This window comes from Caretta caretta, chromosome 1, assembly GCF_965140235.1.
Source record: "Caretta caretta isolate rCarCar2 chromosome 1, rCarCar1.hap1, whole genome shotgun sequence".
NCBI lineage: Eukaryota > Metazoa > Chordata > Testudines > Cheloniidae > Caretta > Caretta caretta.
The window spans coordinates 164539402-164556478 of NC_134206.1; the positions used below are offsets into that span (position 1 = coordinate 164539402).

Below are 17077 nucleotides of genomic sequence, written 5' to 3' on the forward strand. Positions count from 1 at the left end.
GTGTGTGTGTGTGTGTGTGTGTGTGTGTGTGTGTGTGTTTACACATGTGTACTTACCACTTGTATATTATTGCAAAGCAGTTCTCTTGTGGTAATAGTTGTTAGCTGAGGATAGATGGAAACAACTTGTCAGTCTAGAGCTCTGTGTCTGCAGACATCAAAGAAGAGATGTAGAGGTTGGCCAGATGCTCTGAGATGAAGAGTGAGTTGTCACTTGGCAGTGGATACAGCTAGCTGATTTGGGGATTGCTGGCCTGGCTGGTCATTAAGGAGCTCCCCCTCCTGGCTGATGTGTGCACTTGAAGCAGTATTTTCCTGCTTCTGGGCAGATCTGCAGCAATGGTCTGCAGAAGCCATGAAGGCAAGAACGGGAAGTAAAAAGGAAATAAATAAATGAATGATACGTAGGTTCTACACATGAAGCTGTCTTTCGTGCTATAGCTTAAATGATGATATTTCATATTTAAACTGCAGCGTTTTGGGCTGTTCAGGCATAGCCATCGCTCCAGACTGTTGTTCTTAGCAGGAAATGCAATAAATGTGTGAGTACAGACTTGAAATACTGGGTATTTTTCTGACAGTAACAACTTTACAACGTAGACTATTTTTAAAGAAGGCACTAATGGGAAAAAAAGAGCCTGCCAAAATATTAGCTTTTGATAACTTTTAAATATTTAGTAAGACGCCAAAAAGTAAATAAAATGAAACAGCTGCAACTCAAACTGTCTCTCAAGGTGTGGCCTCTTAGAAGAGTATGCCAAGTTTTTGCACAGTGGAAGCCTGTGCAAACATCCCAACAAAGAAGTCATTGTCTTTTGGATTTTACACAGTAGCTCTATGTATTTGTTAGGGAATCCCGCCCTCGACTGCACTTTACCAATCCTGTCAGAATCACCAGAGAATGTGTGAGACATCTAGCATATAGAAAAATAACCTGCTTCAAGGAAGAGTTGCTAAACACTCTGCAAAAAGGATTCAGTGCTTCAAAGCCAGCTAAAGATGGTGCTATACGTTGAAAACAGGATATGTAATATGTCCTGTTTTATTTTATTTATTTTACCTGCCTCTCTTTTTGTTGGAATTATATTTCAAAATATGTAATTCACTTAGCTCAGTTCAGAGAAACCTAAAAATACTCTTTACCAGAAAGTAGGGCTCTCAATACCATCTTGGATAACCTTTCTGGAGTTGTTGTTTTTTTTAAATAGATTTTAAGGCTGGAAGAGACCATTAAAGCCTCACTCTGACCTCCTAAACGACACAGGCCCAGGGCCGGTTCCAGGCACCAGCTTTCCAAGCAGGTGCTTGGGGCGGCATTGAGAATGGGGCGGCAGTCCGTGTCCCGCAGCGGCAATTCGGCGGCAACTGCTTGGGGCGGCAAAATTGTTAGAGCCGCTCCTGCACAGGCCATAGAATTTCATCAGTTACTCCTATACAGAAGCCAGTCACTTTTTTTGACTAAACATCAACATTACAAGTAAATAAATAGATTTAGGGTGACTCTGAACTTTGAGAACAGACATCTAAGACAACACTTAAAGTACTGTGTGACTTTTGGAGAGTACCAGTTTTTGTTAACTGATTGAGTTTTAAGATCAAAACTTTGAGGATATATTGCTAATGTCACTGTCAGATTGGAAACCTGGCTCCACCACTGTTTTGTGCTTGCTTTTCATCCACACACAAATGGAGCACCATAAAATAGCACAGTCTTGCTCTCTATTACTCCCTTTTATTTTAAACTTGCATGTATATTTTTGCTTTAGGAAACAATTTGTGAAAACCATTGTGGACTAGTTGTAAACTGCATGCCGTGCCCTTGCTTATTGTGATGCCATCTTCAATGAAAACATTATCAAAGGCCGGATTTTCAGAAGTGCCGAGCACTCACATCTCCAGCTGAAGTCAATGAGAGTTGCAGATACACGGCACCTTTGAAACTTAGGTCCCAAGTGTTGAAACGACTGTCTTAGCCTATTGTACTTGTTCCTTAAATATGCCTGAGTCTAGAATTAGCATCATAAACATTTTTCCTGTGCATATATAGGAATTAAGAATGCCACTATCATCTCTCTTCTGCCCTTGCCACTTTCTGGTGCTAGACATTTCTGTAGAAGACATCTGAGATGAGGCCTCTGGGCTTGTGAGCATGTCGGAGGCAATAAAAATACAACTGGGGTCTCATTCTCATGTATCAGACTGCCAAGACTGCCACAGCACATTTCACGGGGGTGAAAATTTTCTCTTGCAAGAATCGGAAGCTTCCTCTACATAGCAGAAACCACAAAATAAAAGGAAATTGAAGTCAAAGTCTTTAAAATCCTACTCAGTTTACTATATCACCAGGCTCAACCAAAAGCATAATATTATAATAACAAATTTAAAAACAAACAAAAACCCCAACTCCATTAACAATCTGAACTCCATTTTCCCTAGAAGTCTATGCATTCTGGTGGCAACAAAGGTGTCCATTATACAGCCCCATCATTTCTTATCTTCATGTAAATGTACACAAGATGCTCAAACTCTGATAGAGAGGTACCAAGCATTAGGAAAAGGAAGATGAAAACTGTCTGATAAACATGAATGAAGGAATCTAGTAATAAAGATCTGTAAATTGCGAAAGCTCGGAGCCAATGGCACGGAAAGAAAGAATGTTATCCATATCGTTAGCATTTGAAGATAGTGGCTAGCAGGGGTGCTTTATCTGGTCGGCAACAGAGATTATTGTACCTTCACTGAACCACTGTCTGCAAAACCCAGGAAACATCTTGCTGTGCAGTTGATGAAACATTTGCTTGAGGTCCCTCCCAGGCCTTCTGTTACAGTTGAATAATGTTACAACACAAGCTTGTGCAACAATGACTAGGATGGTAAAGGTTGTGCTGTAGCATTTCATGTCATTTTTTTCCCCTTCTCCATTTTTTTCCTGGGGAAATTAGGTGCAGTGCTTGTAAAGATCTCTTTTCTGTTACCTAAGACAGACTGTGAAAATAAAGAAGAAAAATAATAATGCTTCTTGTTTTTCTGGTCAGTATGAGATCAAAAGACAAACAGCTACTACACAAATCTCTACATCAGGTTTAGCCAGCCATAAATTTAAAATTTGATGCATCTTTTGTGGTAGCTATGGTGCTATTCCTGATATGTAACAGGAGTTTAAAAAAATAAACTTAATTTAAAAGTAGGTGTTTGTTGGATCAGGGCATTGGTCACAAAATGTGTCAGCTGAGATTTCATGTCAAATTACAGCTGCAAAGAAGCTTTCTTATTTTATATCATATATAAAAACGCCACAGTGGCTTCGACTTTAAATATGAATTTTGGTAAGTGACATAGCCATAATAAATCTAAGGGCCTAATGCTTCCCTCCATCCATACACACATACTGGCCAATAGACTTCAGTAAGGCACCACACACTGAATGGTGGCAAGGATTGAGCCAATATTTTGAAACTCAAAATTCAGTACATGAGCTGTTACTTTCTCCATGCTGTTAAAAAAATAAAATACCCTAAATCCTGATATGATAAAATGATCATATACACTTCCTAAAAAAAGAGAAGTCTTTAGAAATGTTTATATAGCAGAATGTGTGCTGCTACCCAGTCAGCAGTGCAGTACAAAGGTGGGCTTCTGTATGGTTATCATTAAGGGCCTGATCCAAAGCCCACTGAAGTTAATTAAAAGCCTCCCTTTGATTTCAGTGGTTTTGGATCTGGCCCTAAGGGCCTGCTCTTGGTGAAGTTCTGTTTTACTGTACCCTAAAGCAATGTCCTCTCTGCCTATCTCTGAAATTTTCCAGGTGTAATTTACCATTGCTTATCTAGATACTTATATCCTCCTTGTTGCTACAGTATATAATTATCTCCCCATTTTACAGATGGAGAAATGGGGCACAAAAGATTAAGTGAAGACAAATAGGAAATATTTTTAGCTTTCTAGTCAAATTCCCTTTCTTTAAAAAAAAATAAAAATCAAATGTTAACCATTATATGAGCTGTTGAGTTCATGATTGCTACCCTGGCCTATACACTCATTGTCTGTGTCATTCCAAAAATGCTTTACCCTAAATACAGTGCAATATAAATTCACATTGTGAAGTCAATAGGCCAGATTCACTGCTATGCTCTGCCTCCTTGCTCCACTTCAGTGACACAAAGCAGTGTTAAATCCAGCTTGCAAAAGAAGCAGAATGTACTGGTGAATCTGGTTTAACGTTTTCAAAATATTCACAAATACACATTTTCATGAGCACTTAAGCTCTACTCTGTGAAGTCACTGAATTTCATAGTGACAGAACAGATGTTATTTTTTTTAAGTCTCTCATGTTAATTCATATGCTCCTATGAAGAATTATATGCTTCTACATTCTACAGTAGTAAAGTGTATAACTTTGTCTGTTAGTACAGTTGCAAGCTACACGGGTATCGGCTAACTTTTGTTCTTGTGCTGTTTTACAATTATCAGCACAAAGAAATGGCCAAATCCTTCTCTCCTCACTCATACAAGTACTTGTCCCAGTGACTTCAATAGGATTATTCCCATGAATAGACTGAGCAGGGTTTGGCCATAACTTGCACAATATAGTCCCTGAAATAATCTTCTCTTTGTAAATAAAAGCACTATTATGGTACCACTGTATGGTGTTCATGACTGTAAAAGTGCTTTGAGTATGAAAACACTATATAAAAATAATTATAGTTATTAATTATTATTCTTTATGTATTTATTACTCTATCTACTGGTAATAGATACTAGTATCCTGAAGAAAATTTATCAGCAAAAACAACAACAAAATATTCCATCAAACAGTTACAACCTCATTTCCAGCAGCAAACCTGTAAACTGTAAATCTTCATCCATTTCCACTCTAATTGGGTAGGGGGGGAAATCATATGAGTAGCTAAATGAAAATTTCAAGTCTATAAGTGCCTGAGGCAAAAAAAAAGAAGTGAAGTCTCTTGTGAGTTTGGTTAGTGAAAAGAAAAAAAAACATATTAAGCATGACTGCATGTCATTTTTCAATTTGCTTGTGTTAAATAATGATCTCTAGGGCAGAAAAAGAGTGAAGTGAAAAGGAAGAGCTCCATTCTGGTCTTGTTTAGTTTTTCCTGGTCTTTTGCAGAGAGTCTGGCTACTTCTTGGTTATCATATTAAACTTAAACATGAACCGTGGACAGTTTGGCATGTCATCTCCTCTATCCTGGGCCATGTACCTGATGAGGAGAAACAGAGCAACCACTGGTATCTTTGGTAAAGGTTTATTTATCTTTCTATTCAAAAGTTTTTGTTGGTGTGTTATCATGGAGATCTCTACTACTGTGTAAACATGGAAACTATTTGATGGGAAGGAGCTTAAAAGTATATGATTTCTACTGGAGCAAACAAAGCAAATACATTAGTGTATATACATTGGCTTTCACTAGACTGTTAAATATGTTGTAAGATTTTCAAAAATGAATTAAGTGTTTCCTCTGAAGAAATTTAAAGGTAATTTTTGTTATAGCACTGTGGATTTGGGTTTCATCAAAGTCAGTGAGAATTTTGCTACTGACTTTAGGGGTAGGATTAAGTCTATTAGGCAGTACTTGCTTTTTGGCATTTTAGCTACTTCAGAAAAGCAATGTTATCATACGGGATAACTAGTGTAAATGGGAATTGTCAATAAATGTGTATTAAAATCTGTGGAGCTATGCCGACTGGCTATGCTGATTTACACTAGCTGGAGGTCTGGCCCATATATTATATCTTTAAATCCTTCAAAAAATATTAATGAAATAAAAAAGAGTTTTTGTTTCATATCAAAGCTAAAGAGAAAAATATCATTTGACAAAATAACTTGAGCTTGAATGATACATTGGTCAGTTCAGTAGGTTCCACTTAGGTCAATTCTGTTGTAGTTCTACATAGGCTGAGAATGTTATTTATGGTGCTTTTCAAATGAATCATTTGCCAGAATGAAATACAATATGTTCGGTCTTTCATATATTTGACAAAATTCAGATTTTGTTTTCTTTTACATCATCCTGATATTATCACTGTTCTTAGCTGACCCTTTCCACTAATTATATCCATAGCTATACAATACAGTATCGTGATGCAAAAGGGACCTGGGTTGCGTAATATGACCCGAGTATGATTATTAATATGGCTAGTTATTGTTCTATTCAAAACCATACTGAACAAGGATAGAAGGCCAGAATGAGGGTTAGGAATTCTAGAATAATTTTGTCACATCTATTATTTTTAATTCCCATTTTACAATATTCCTTCACTTTCCTCCTATCGATTTTTGTTTCAACCAGTTGGCATGGTGTGATTCTCAGCTGTTTACTGTTAACGTTATAAAGGTTATATTTAAACTAAACAAGGGAATACATTATGTTCTGATATCTACCCAGTGCTGCCCTTTTGAAGTCCTAATCCCATTGGTTCTAAATCAGAGATTCTGGGCCAAATTCTGTGCTGAAGTCAACATATACTATTGTTCTGTCAAGAGAGGGGTATGCTCCTTGTTTCCATTATACAGTGTTTTGGAGGTATTGTCTAATCATTTGGTGATAACATGTACATACTGAACAGAGTTCAACCAGGCTAATTTTCCATATGGGCTTTAAGACATAATACGTGGCATATGGCTGTAAAATTATAAGCCATATATCAGTTCAGTCTGTAAGAGTTGCTATTCCAGTTTTTTTTTTCTCCCAGTAGCATTGTTCTGCATGTACTGAGGAGAAAGACAAAAAATAATGACCGAAAATGTGATGTTTGGTACGCTTATTCAAAAATAGCATTCAGCCAAGAAAATGAGACACCATCCCAATGTTTCTTTCAGGGCATAGTGTAAGTGATAAACATACCCTACGTCTGAAGTAGTTTGGAACATCTGAAGAATATTTTTTGCTTTCTAAAGCAGCAGCATGTTGTCCTTCAAGAGAGTCCTTTCTCCAGCAGCATGGTCTAAGGAGTGATTTATGAGGTGATGGGAGGGAAGTGATTAGGAGGCAACACCATAAACTGTGGCTGGTGTGTATGCACTATATAAGTACTGCAAACCAATTCAGCTTTAATAAAATTATAAAAGTTGGAAAGATCTGCTGTATTTTAGATTTAGTTTTCAGGTGATGGGTGTAATTCTTGCTGTCCAGTAGATCGAAAAAACATCCCTTTTGATACTCTGTAAATAAATAGTGGACCGTATGAGAAATGCTTTGTTTAGTGCATAAATCACATGAGGAGATAAAGTTGTTTGACATAGTTATGTTTAGGTTCAATTTAGCAGTGATCATTCTTCCTCTGGACACTCCCAGTTTTATAATTCCCATTTAAAAACCATGCAAACAAAATACACATTGGCTAAGAAAGGCTTGAATATTGCCTAACATAGAACAGGGCTAAAGCACTTTTAATGCGTAATTTCATAATCCTGCATAAGTACTGAAGGGAAAAACAGATTACAGTGTAGCATTGTGCTCAAAATAAACTTGGCAATGTATAGATAACCCATTGTGTCCCTGGTATCATACAACACATCTGCTAATGAAAGGCTGTAAACAGATATGCTCCCAAACCAAACTTGCTAAGATATTTGCCTGAGTATACAGTAAATTCCCTTTTAAATAAATGTAGCTTATGGAGTGGCTAATATTAAGATAGTCGGCGTACAATTCACTATGTTTTGCTACTCTATACAGATTTGTTCATGCTTATCAATGTTCTATACTTTTAATAGCTATTTGAGAGTTGATTTGTAACTAATCTTTTGAAACTTTGCAGATTTTTTATTTTAACACAACTAAACTCAAATGACTCAATTTTCCTCTGACTTGCACTGGTGTAAATCAAGAAGATCTCTACTAAATCACTGTGGAGTTACACTTGGGGTTAATGGATCAGAGAATCAGGCCAAATAAGATTTTATAGTTAAGGTTGTTTAAAATATTGTACACTTGAGTTAGGAAACCTAAACTGATTATCCTTGTTGGATTTCTTCATTTTCTGTGGCAATTACATGAAAGGATAAGAAGGCAGCATTAACTCAGTCTAACCCACTATATTCTCACATCATGTGTCTCAGAATCCCGCTACCTCAGAGAACTGGGGATAATTTTCACATCTCTCTCACTGAGAAGTATATCTCATCTTTCACTCATGTACAGATCTAATCGTGGACAGATGAGATGTGGGAGACTTGAGAGGAAGTGTCCAGTTTTGTCTATTATGATTCGCTGTGACCTCCACGGGAGATCTATTGTAGATTGAAGCTGGTATAGAAATCTAACTGGATAAAGAAAAAACGTGTTTTAAAAAACAAGCGTCCTGAAGAAATATTGATGGTTTCCAATCAAAACAAAGTAATCCTTTTTTTTTTCCTTTTTCTTTTTTCTTTTTGTGATTATTTGTTTTTAAAGCTACAATTTTTGCATGGCAATTTTTAGTAAATTTCATGAAAGGGGTGCAGGAAAAAAAACATAAGTCACAGAAGGGTCTCCAAATAATGTAGTTTTTGGTACAGCAGCATACACAGGAGTATAGTGGGGGTGCTGAAAGATAAGGCCAGGGCAGGCAGGAGGGACACTGGAAAGCGAGCCCACCCTGCAGTGTTGGCTCCTGTCTCATGAGGCTCTGGATGTTGTGACCTAGCATACAGAGTCTCGGTGCAACTCAGGTTTGGCTGGTCCTCCCCTCCATACCCATCCATGTGCATCAGGTCACTAAAACCACTCAATCTGGGGGCCTAAGCAAATGTGATTTCACTTCATTTCCAAGATTTCACTGATTTTATTCAAAGTTGCTATTTCCATGACCTTTGTGCTAAAATTGTATCCTTATTCATGCATATTTGAAGTGAATTTAGTATTTTGAGGTGCCTGATAGTCTAGGAGGATGCAATCCTGTATTTATCAGAATAGGCAGCAACAATGTAAGCTCTTGCCCTACCAGTATGCCTCAACCCCACCTTGGAAGGTCAAACAGCAGTTCAGTCTATGACCATTCTGCTAAGGCTACTATTTTGGGGCTACCTTGTCCAGCTGAAAATAAACTGATCCCATCATCTGATTTCACACAAACTACCAAATAGCTGTCAATGTTCTCTATTGACCTGGGCTTGAACCATGAATCTAACAACTTCTCTCCTATCCCACTAACAGTTTACTGAGCCAGTCAGTGTAGCATTATTTTAAAATGTTATCTCTGCTATTTGTGCTCTTATCCAAAATGACTGGGGCTCCATCTATCCCTTACTGAATGTGTCCTCAGAAGGTCATATCTTGGCTTCATAATCAGCCAATGTCAGAAATGCATCTCTGGCCCCAATCCTTGGCTGGAGTGAATGGAGCTGTATTGATTTACATCAGTTGAGGATTGAGTCTTTTTTCTTTCATAGGAGTTGGAGTTGGAAAGGGAGAGAGTGTTAGGTCATGGAGAGCCAAAGGGAATTGCCACAATTTGTTTAGCGTCTTCTGTCCTGATTCTTAAGGCTCAAAAACTTTTCTCCCTATAGCAATAAAAATAGGCATTTTGGGGGAGGAGGGTTAAATAAAAATGAATCTGTCTCCAGAATGAATTACTCATTAGGGTCATGGTTCTGGATATCCAGACCTGTTTAAAATTCCCCTAGCTTTTTTGTGGTGGTGGAGACCAGTATTTCCTATCACTGCTTGATAAAAGAGTCCTCATGTAGCCATAGCCCACCGACATAGAAAGTTCTGCAGATGCCTGCACATGTCAGCCCAAAAAATAATTGAATAATAGCTAATGAAATGTCAAATAAAGCTATTCAAGTGAGTTAGTTACACTGTAAGAATACTATTGGAAGCTGAGTACCATTTGAAAAAGAGAAGATTATGAAAAATAAAAAATGTAAATAATATGGGGAAGAATAAGCTCCTATCATTAGACACTTTAACAAACATAAGGATTAGGAAAAGATTCCATGCCATAAAAAGCATCATGAAAGGCCTGAATTCGGCATTGCCTGGGTATACATTTGTTTCAGTGGGAGAATCAGTTGCATGAGGAATGCAGAATCAGGCCCTTATCTGCATCTTTTCTATTATTATACTTTATTGTTTTGATATGCAGGATATCCATTGCTTTGCAAACCTCCCTCTATTCACTCATGCTACTGTGGAGGCAATTGTGTTCGAATTTTTGGTAAAGTAACTTGTATCTTACAATGCTTGTAATTTCCAAAGGTGAAAAGACCCAGTAAAAGAGTTCTTTTTAAATACAGATTCTCAGCTGCCAATTGATCAATGTTGATATCAATGGAGCAATGCTGAATTATGCCAGCTGTGGATCTGGCCAACTGACTTCAGATTCACTAAAAACAAATAAATACACAGCTAGCAAATAAAGGCAGTTATGTACAATCACTAGTGAAATATAATTAACAACATGAGCTCTTAAAAGATTGTGGCTGTGTTGTACATAAAAGTGTGAGTGTGTGTAGCAGGGTGTGGCAGGGCCCTCTTGGCTCCTATCCCTGTTGGGTTGATAAAGTCACTTGGAGACCCAGTGTTTAGTAACCACTGGTACACTTTATTCTCAGGCTTGTTCCCACCACCATTTCACCATGTACAAGTTACTCTTCACCATCTGCAGGCAGGAGGGAGTGGAGAGCTACCTCCCTGCTTCCATTCCCTCCCCTTTTTCCTTTTCTTCTGCTCTCCCCTGGCTTCCTTTCCCTGTGGCTTTTATGCAGCCCTGGGCTAATTAGGTAGCAGTTGTCTCCACCTCCCCAATGAGGGCCAAGTTACCTCCAGCCCATCCTAATTTGTTCCCCTAATGAGGAGCGGGGCTCACAGAGGGCTGAATCTGCAACCCTTTGCCCAGCACCCTGTCACAGTGTGCATACACATACATATAGCAAATCCTGCCTGTAAATCCCTTTTATTGTTGTTATTTGTTAGTGGCCATACTTAGGAGCCCCAGTCATGAACCCCATTGTGCTAGATGCTGTACAAACACATAGCAAAAATCCACAGCCATATTTCAAACAAAACAAAACAAAAAACAGCTAAACCAGAAAAAACACAATAATGAACATTCTTATACTGGCAAGGAGATGGACTAAATGACCTAACAGCCTTACCCCTCTCTAGACTCTAACGTGTACACACTCATACCAGCATTGCAAACAAATCTTACAAGATGAATTCCAGAAGAAGGTGACATATTGATATATTAAAATTATGTTAATTTCTTGGATTAAACAAATCAGCATTTAACTGGAATTCATCTTACATATGTATGTAAAATATTTATAATCAAATATTTTCTAATTATTATAACATTAAAGTCTGTATCTTGATTATTTGAAATGACGTCTTTCTTCAAGTCTATTCTTAATCCTGTTGCATATACATTACCGTAAACTAGATTATATACTAAAGCTGTTCCATAGTGGGGGAAAGGCTATAATAAGACTGGCAACAATATATCAGAGCCTAGAGCATCTAAGTGGTACACTGAGCAATCAGTTGCAGGTGGAATGTTAAGTGGAAAAGAAACAATTTATGAGATTAACTTGCGGCTTCGTCTGTGGCTGTGAAAATGCATTAGTGGTGATGATCGTGGTTGATAGGCCTTTGCATTTCAGTTAGGCTTTCTTCCTCCATCTCTGATTCAGGCAAATGATCTTGTGGTGAAAATCCCAAGCATGGTCCCTTAACAGCTCAGAGGCAAAATGCCTTCTTTGTATAGAGTCATTTTTAGATGTGCACCACGAATGTTAGAAGGAATAAATGTTTGGTTCATCAAGGCAGTGGTATGTGAATAACATGCAACTCAATTGCTGGGTCAGGGACCTTTTTTTCACCTGACTATCTGAGGTCTGGTATGCACTACAGAAGAACAAGAAATGGACATTCTCAGAACTCCTTCTTACTTGTTCAGCAAATCTCCTTGCCATGTGTATATTAAAAGTATGTGGCCAGAAACTACTACCATACTCACATTCAGTATAGCCTTACCCTGTGAGTAGTCTCCCATTTTGTCTACTTGTGGAGTCAGTGTGACATACTGGAGTACAATCCAGACCAGTGAGGGGAGGGGTGCTGTGTCACCCCTGCCCTGTAATCTGGGGTGCCTTGAAATGTCTTGTGTTTAGCCTCCAATCTGGACTGCTCACAACCAGATACCAGCATACAGGTCACTCCCAGATGTCTTTGCTTTAACTGCAGCCTGCCAGTAACACCTTGATTCTTACCAGCCTTGGTTATATGGCAGGGTGATCCCAACACACTCCCAGTCCTGGACTTTATAGAATCATAGAATCATAGAACTGAAAGCGACCTTGAGAGGTCATCTAGTCCAGTCATCTGCACTCAAGGCAGGACTAAGTATGATCTAGGCCATCCCTGACAGGTGTTTGTCCAACCTGCCCTTAAAAATCTCCAATGATGGAGATTCCACAACCTCCCTAGGCAATTTATTCCAGTGCTTAACCACTCTGACAGTTAGGAAGTTTTTCCTAATGACCAACCTAAACTGCCCTTGCTGCAATTTAAGCCCATTGCTTCTTGTCCTATCCTCAGAGATTAAGAAGAACAATTTTTCTCCCTCCTCTTTGTAACAACCTTTTACGTACCTGAAAACTCTGTCCTTTGTCTATCATGTCCCCTCTCAGTCTTCTCTTCCCCAGTCTAAACAAACCCAATTTTTTCAATATTCCCTCATAGGTCATGTTTTCTAGACCTTTAATCATTTTCGTTGCTCTTCTCTGGACTTTCTCCAATTTCTCCACATCTTTCCTGAAATATGGTGCCCAGAACTGGACACAATAGTCCAGTTGAGGCCTAATCAGCACAGAGTAGAGTTGAAGAATTACTTGTAGTATCTTGCTTACAACACTTCTACTAATACAGGGGTTCCCAAATTTGGTTCGCGGCTTGTTCAGGGCAAGCCCCTGGCGGGTCGCGAGACGTTTTGTTTACCTGAGCGTCCACAGATACGGCCACTCTCAGCTCCCAGTGGCTGCACTTTGCCACTTTTTATGCCATTATCTAAATCATTGGTGAAGATATTGAGCAGAACTGGACCCAGAATGATCCCTGCAGGAACCCATTTGATATGCCCTTCCCGCTTGACTGTGAACCACTGATAACTACTCTCTGAGAATGGTTTTCCAACCAGTTTTGTACCCACCTTATAGTAACTCCATCTTGCTTGTATTTCCCCAGTTTGTTTATGAGAAAGTCGTGCGACACAGTATCAAAAGCCTTACTAAAGTCAAGACATACCATGTCTACCACTTCCCCCTATCCACAAGGCTTGTTACCCTGTCAAAGAAAGCTGTTCAGTTGGTATGACATTATTTGTTTTTGACAAATACATGCTGACAATTACTTATCAAATAATTATCTTCTACGTGGTCACAAACTGGTTGGTTAATTATTTGCTCCTTTATCTTTCCAGGTACTGAAGTTATACTGACTGGTCTGCAATTCTCTGGGTTGTCCTTTTTATAGATTGGCACTATATTTGCCCCTTTCCAGTCCTCTGGAATCTCTCTCGTCTTTCATGACTTTTCAAAGATAATTGCTAATTGTTCAGATATCTCCTCAGTCAGCTCCTTGGGTATACTAGGCTGTATTTCATCATGCCCTGGTGACTTGAAGATATCTAACTTGTCTAAGTAATTTTTAACTTGGTCTTTCCCTAATTGAGCCTTGTTTTCCTCCGATCTCATTTTCAGTAATATACACTAGCCTGTTATCTTATATAGTTATCCAGAAACTTCAATTTAAACACACTGGATTAAATAAAACAATAAAACAAGTTTATTAAATACAAAGAGAGAGATTTTAAGTGAGTATAAGTATTGAGGCGTAAAAGTCAGAAATGGGTACAAGAAAAATAAAGAAAAATCATTTACTAGTGCCTAACTTAACAAATTATATTAGATTCAAGCCAAATTTTTCTCCACATGCTTCCAGCAAAATTACTGCTCAAACTCTTCAGTCAGAACCTCCCTCCCCCCAGAGTCCAACAGCTGTTTCCTTTTGTCTTCTCAGGTGTAGAAAATGCAGCGGGCAGGGACAGAGAGAGAGGGATCTTATAACTTCACATTCGATGTTGCCACACATATTTTATCAGGACAATGCTGACCAGCAAATTATGAGTTTCAAATGATACCTCACAAGGCATACTTTGTACAAAGAGTATTCCAGTAGTGTGTAGGGTGTGAATACAGCGGTGTATTCCATCACACTAAAGGTAATAGTCAGTGTGAGAAAAGGTGGCAGAATCTGTCCTGTGCTACATACATTCATTTTTGTGAGAAATGTAACTGGAGCTAAGACTTACGTTGCGTGTTTACCTCACTCTGCAGTTCCTAGGTGTTGCCAAGATGTCAGAGGGTAAGTAATCTTCGACATTATGTCTTCTATTGTAATTGAAATCACAAAGTGGGTTAGAGACAGAATGGCAGCCTTATATCTCAGCCAATAAAACTGAAGCTGAGGCTCATGATGTAATCACTTGTCATTGTGTGTCTTATCCACACTCTCCGTGAACTCCAGGAAGAGCACAAAGCACAATCAATTTCCATGATGCTTACTTGTGAAACTTTGAAAATGCTAAGCAAATTCACTGAGGAGAGCTTTCTACTATGGGCAGCTAAGTGAAGGAGCTGCCAGAATTCACCTTGTCTCCTCACCCTAGAACCAGTGTACAAGATGTGGAGGGAGAAAGAAAGGGGAGAAAGCAATTCACTCTGTCCTTGCAACCACAGTATATGAAATCCCATCAAAAGCCTAAACCTTACAATGAACCCATGTAGGCTGATATTATGTAAACCTTAGTATAGAAAGGTGCCATTGAAATCACTAGGTGTGAAAGATGTTATCTATACTAACAGAGGCATGTAACTCACAGTATAATGGTACACAGTCCTCATTTAAGTCTTCAAAACCAGCTGCCACACATACACAGTAGTAATTATTCAGGTCACTCACTTCCATGCTCTCTACACCCCACACTCCTATGTATCTCAGGTAACTGGGCTTCTACTCTCAGATTAGCTACAGTATTATAATATTAAAGGGAAATTCTTAATTCAGCCTTTTATTTTCTTGCTTTTGAGCTGTGCAAAGAAAGAAATTATCAGAAACCAGAGAGTATTTTTATAAGTTCATTTTTAGAGCATCTGTAAATTGGCTTAAAATCATTAGGGCTTCCAGGTCATCGTTCATCACTGCGTTTTTGGGCACCGTGCCTACTAGTTCTAAATTTTCTCCGTAAAGATGCTTCTCAAGCTGTGACTTGGAAAGTTCAAGTGATGTTGCAGCATATTCCACTGTCTATTTGATCTTATGATCAGAATTTCCCCTGCTCTTAAAACTGACCTTATTTTACTTCAGTTTGCATCTGTTATTTCTTGTCTTATCATTTTTAAACTAATGAAAACAGTTCCTCCCTTTCTTTTTTATAGTACCCTTTTATGTACTTGTAAACCTCAGTTACGCTGTCCCCTTTGGCTTTCTTTTTTACCTCAAATATATGGATATATTGTATTCCTTTAATCTTTCCTTATAGGTAGTCCCTTCCAGACCTTTAATCACTGTAGCTGCTCTTCTCTGGAATCTCCCACATCTACTGATATATAGCCAATAGTATGATGCCCAGAACTAAATACATTGCTCCTGCTGTGATCTGAGTGCTGAGAAAGGGGGAATAATTGCCTCCTTGGTCTTAGATGTGATCCCTCTGTTTATGTATTTCAGAAGAGCAGTTCTCTGCTTTGTCTACAGCATTGCCTTGAGTAACCAACTTCATTTTTTTTAAGTTGCATCCAACCTGCATTTCAAATTTCTAACCAACACAATATGGAATGCCCAAATTAGAAACTGCAGAAGAATGGCTTTGCAATGGAAACTTTGACCAATCCTTCACTGCAGCATGCCAGTTTATGGACATCAATGTAGTACACAAAGTAAAAATATCCTGTATATAAAAAGTTTATAGTGTATGTAGGGCCAGCTTGTGACTTGAGCTACATCTACGTGCAATGGACTAAAGAGGAGTAAGAGCGCACCTTACCCCTGCCTGGGCTATGCAGATCTTGGATCTGGGCATGCTGGTGTCTGCATGGACTGCACACCCAGTTACTCTCACACACCCTGAAGCAGGTGGGCGGGGAGCAGCTAGGGGAACGAACAGAATCTTAGCTTTGACCCCTAACAAACCTGCCAGAAAAGTTGAGCCAGCACTGGGGAGTATCCATAACTGACTGCTGGTATAGCCCAGCAGCAAATTACTACACCTTTGCCTCCTCCTTGGAGAAAAGAGGAATCGGAGAGTGGATTGTGCCTCAGAAGAGTGTCTCTGAGACACAGTCCCTCCCGGGGGGCCACTCAGGATGTGCAGTTTACACAGAGCTGTGCCTAATTGAGCCTTGAATTATATCTTTTTTTTTTAAAGCAGCAGATCCAGTGTTCAGGGTACTCATTGTAAAAGCAATAAGTAGGACCAATGTCCCACCTCTGAAATCTCCCCACAATTGAGCTCTTTCCTACTCTTGCCTATCAACTCATTCCTTCCCATGGGGAAAGCCTGGAAGAACAAATGGGCGTGTCACTGGCTGCTGAAGGTGAACAAATCTGGGATTTGATGCCGAAAGCATATTCCACAGATGAGAATCTCTCCCTGAACATAAGCGTACCCAACTCCCCACCCCATGCCTACACCAGGGGAGGGGGCTAGTTTGAGCGCCTCAAAAGAAAGAAAGACTTTTTAACCAACACGGCTTTCAACTAAGAGCTGCACCTTCTGAATGGTCTTAAAGTGTAATAATAATAATAATAATTAATAATGCTGCACACTTGCATAGCCTTTTTCATCTGTAGATCTCAATGGGTTTTACAAAGATGTCTTAATCCCCATTTTGCGGATGGGGAAAGTGATTTGCCCAAGACTTAGCTTCCTGTAAACCATATTACAGTAACAGAGTCTTGAAGTGACAAAAGCATTGGTCACTCCAGCCTGGGTCACATCCAAAAGAAAAAGTGACAAACTTCTGGTCAAGAGTAAATAATACAATGTGCTCTTGGCCACTGTTGGCACTTGTG

The 17077-nt window shown here is 38.9% G+C and overlaps 1 protein-coding gene across 7 annotated transcripts in view; it reads left to right on the forward strand.

Annotated features, from left to right (window-relative positions):
• Positions 1-17077, forward strand: part of RUNX1 (RUNX family transcription factor 1) — a 222914-nt gene that overhangs the window by 100816 nt on the left and 105021 nt on the right. For 2 of the 7 annotated variants that reach the window (XM_075132914.1, XM_075132924.1), the window contains exon 1: positions 5187-5255. The exons of the other annotated variants lie outside the window; for them this stretch is intronic. In XM_075132914.1, coding sequence (XP_074989015.1) covers positions 5189-5255 — 67 coding nt within the window. In that variant the 5' untranslated portion in view covers positions 5187-5188. Of the gene's footprint in view, positions 1-5186; positions 5256-17077 lie in introns of those variants that run through there. 7 annotated transcript variants of the gene reach the window in all.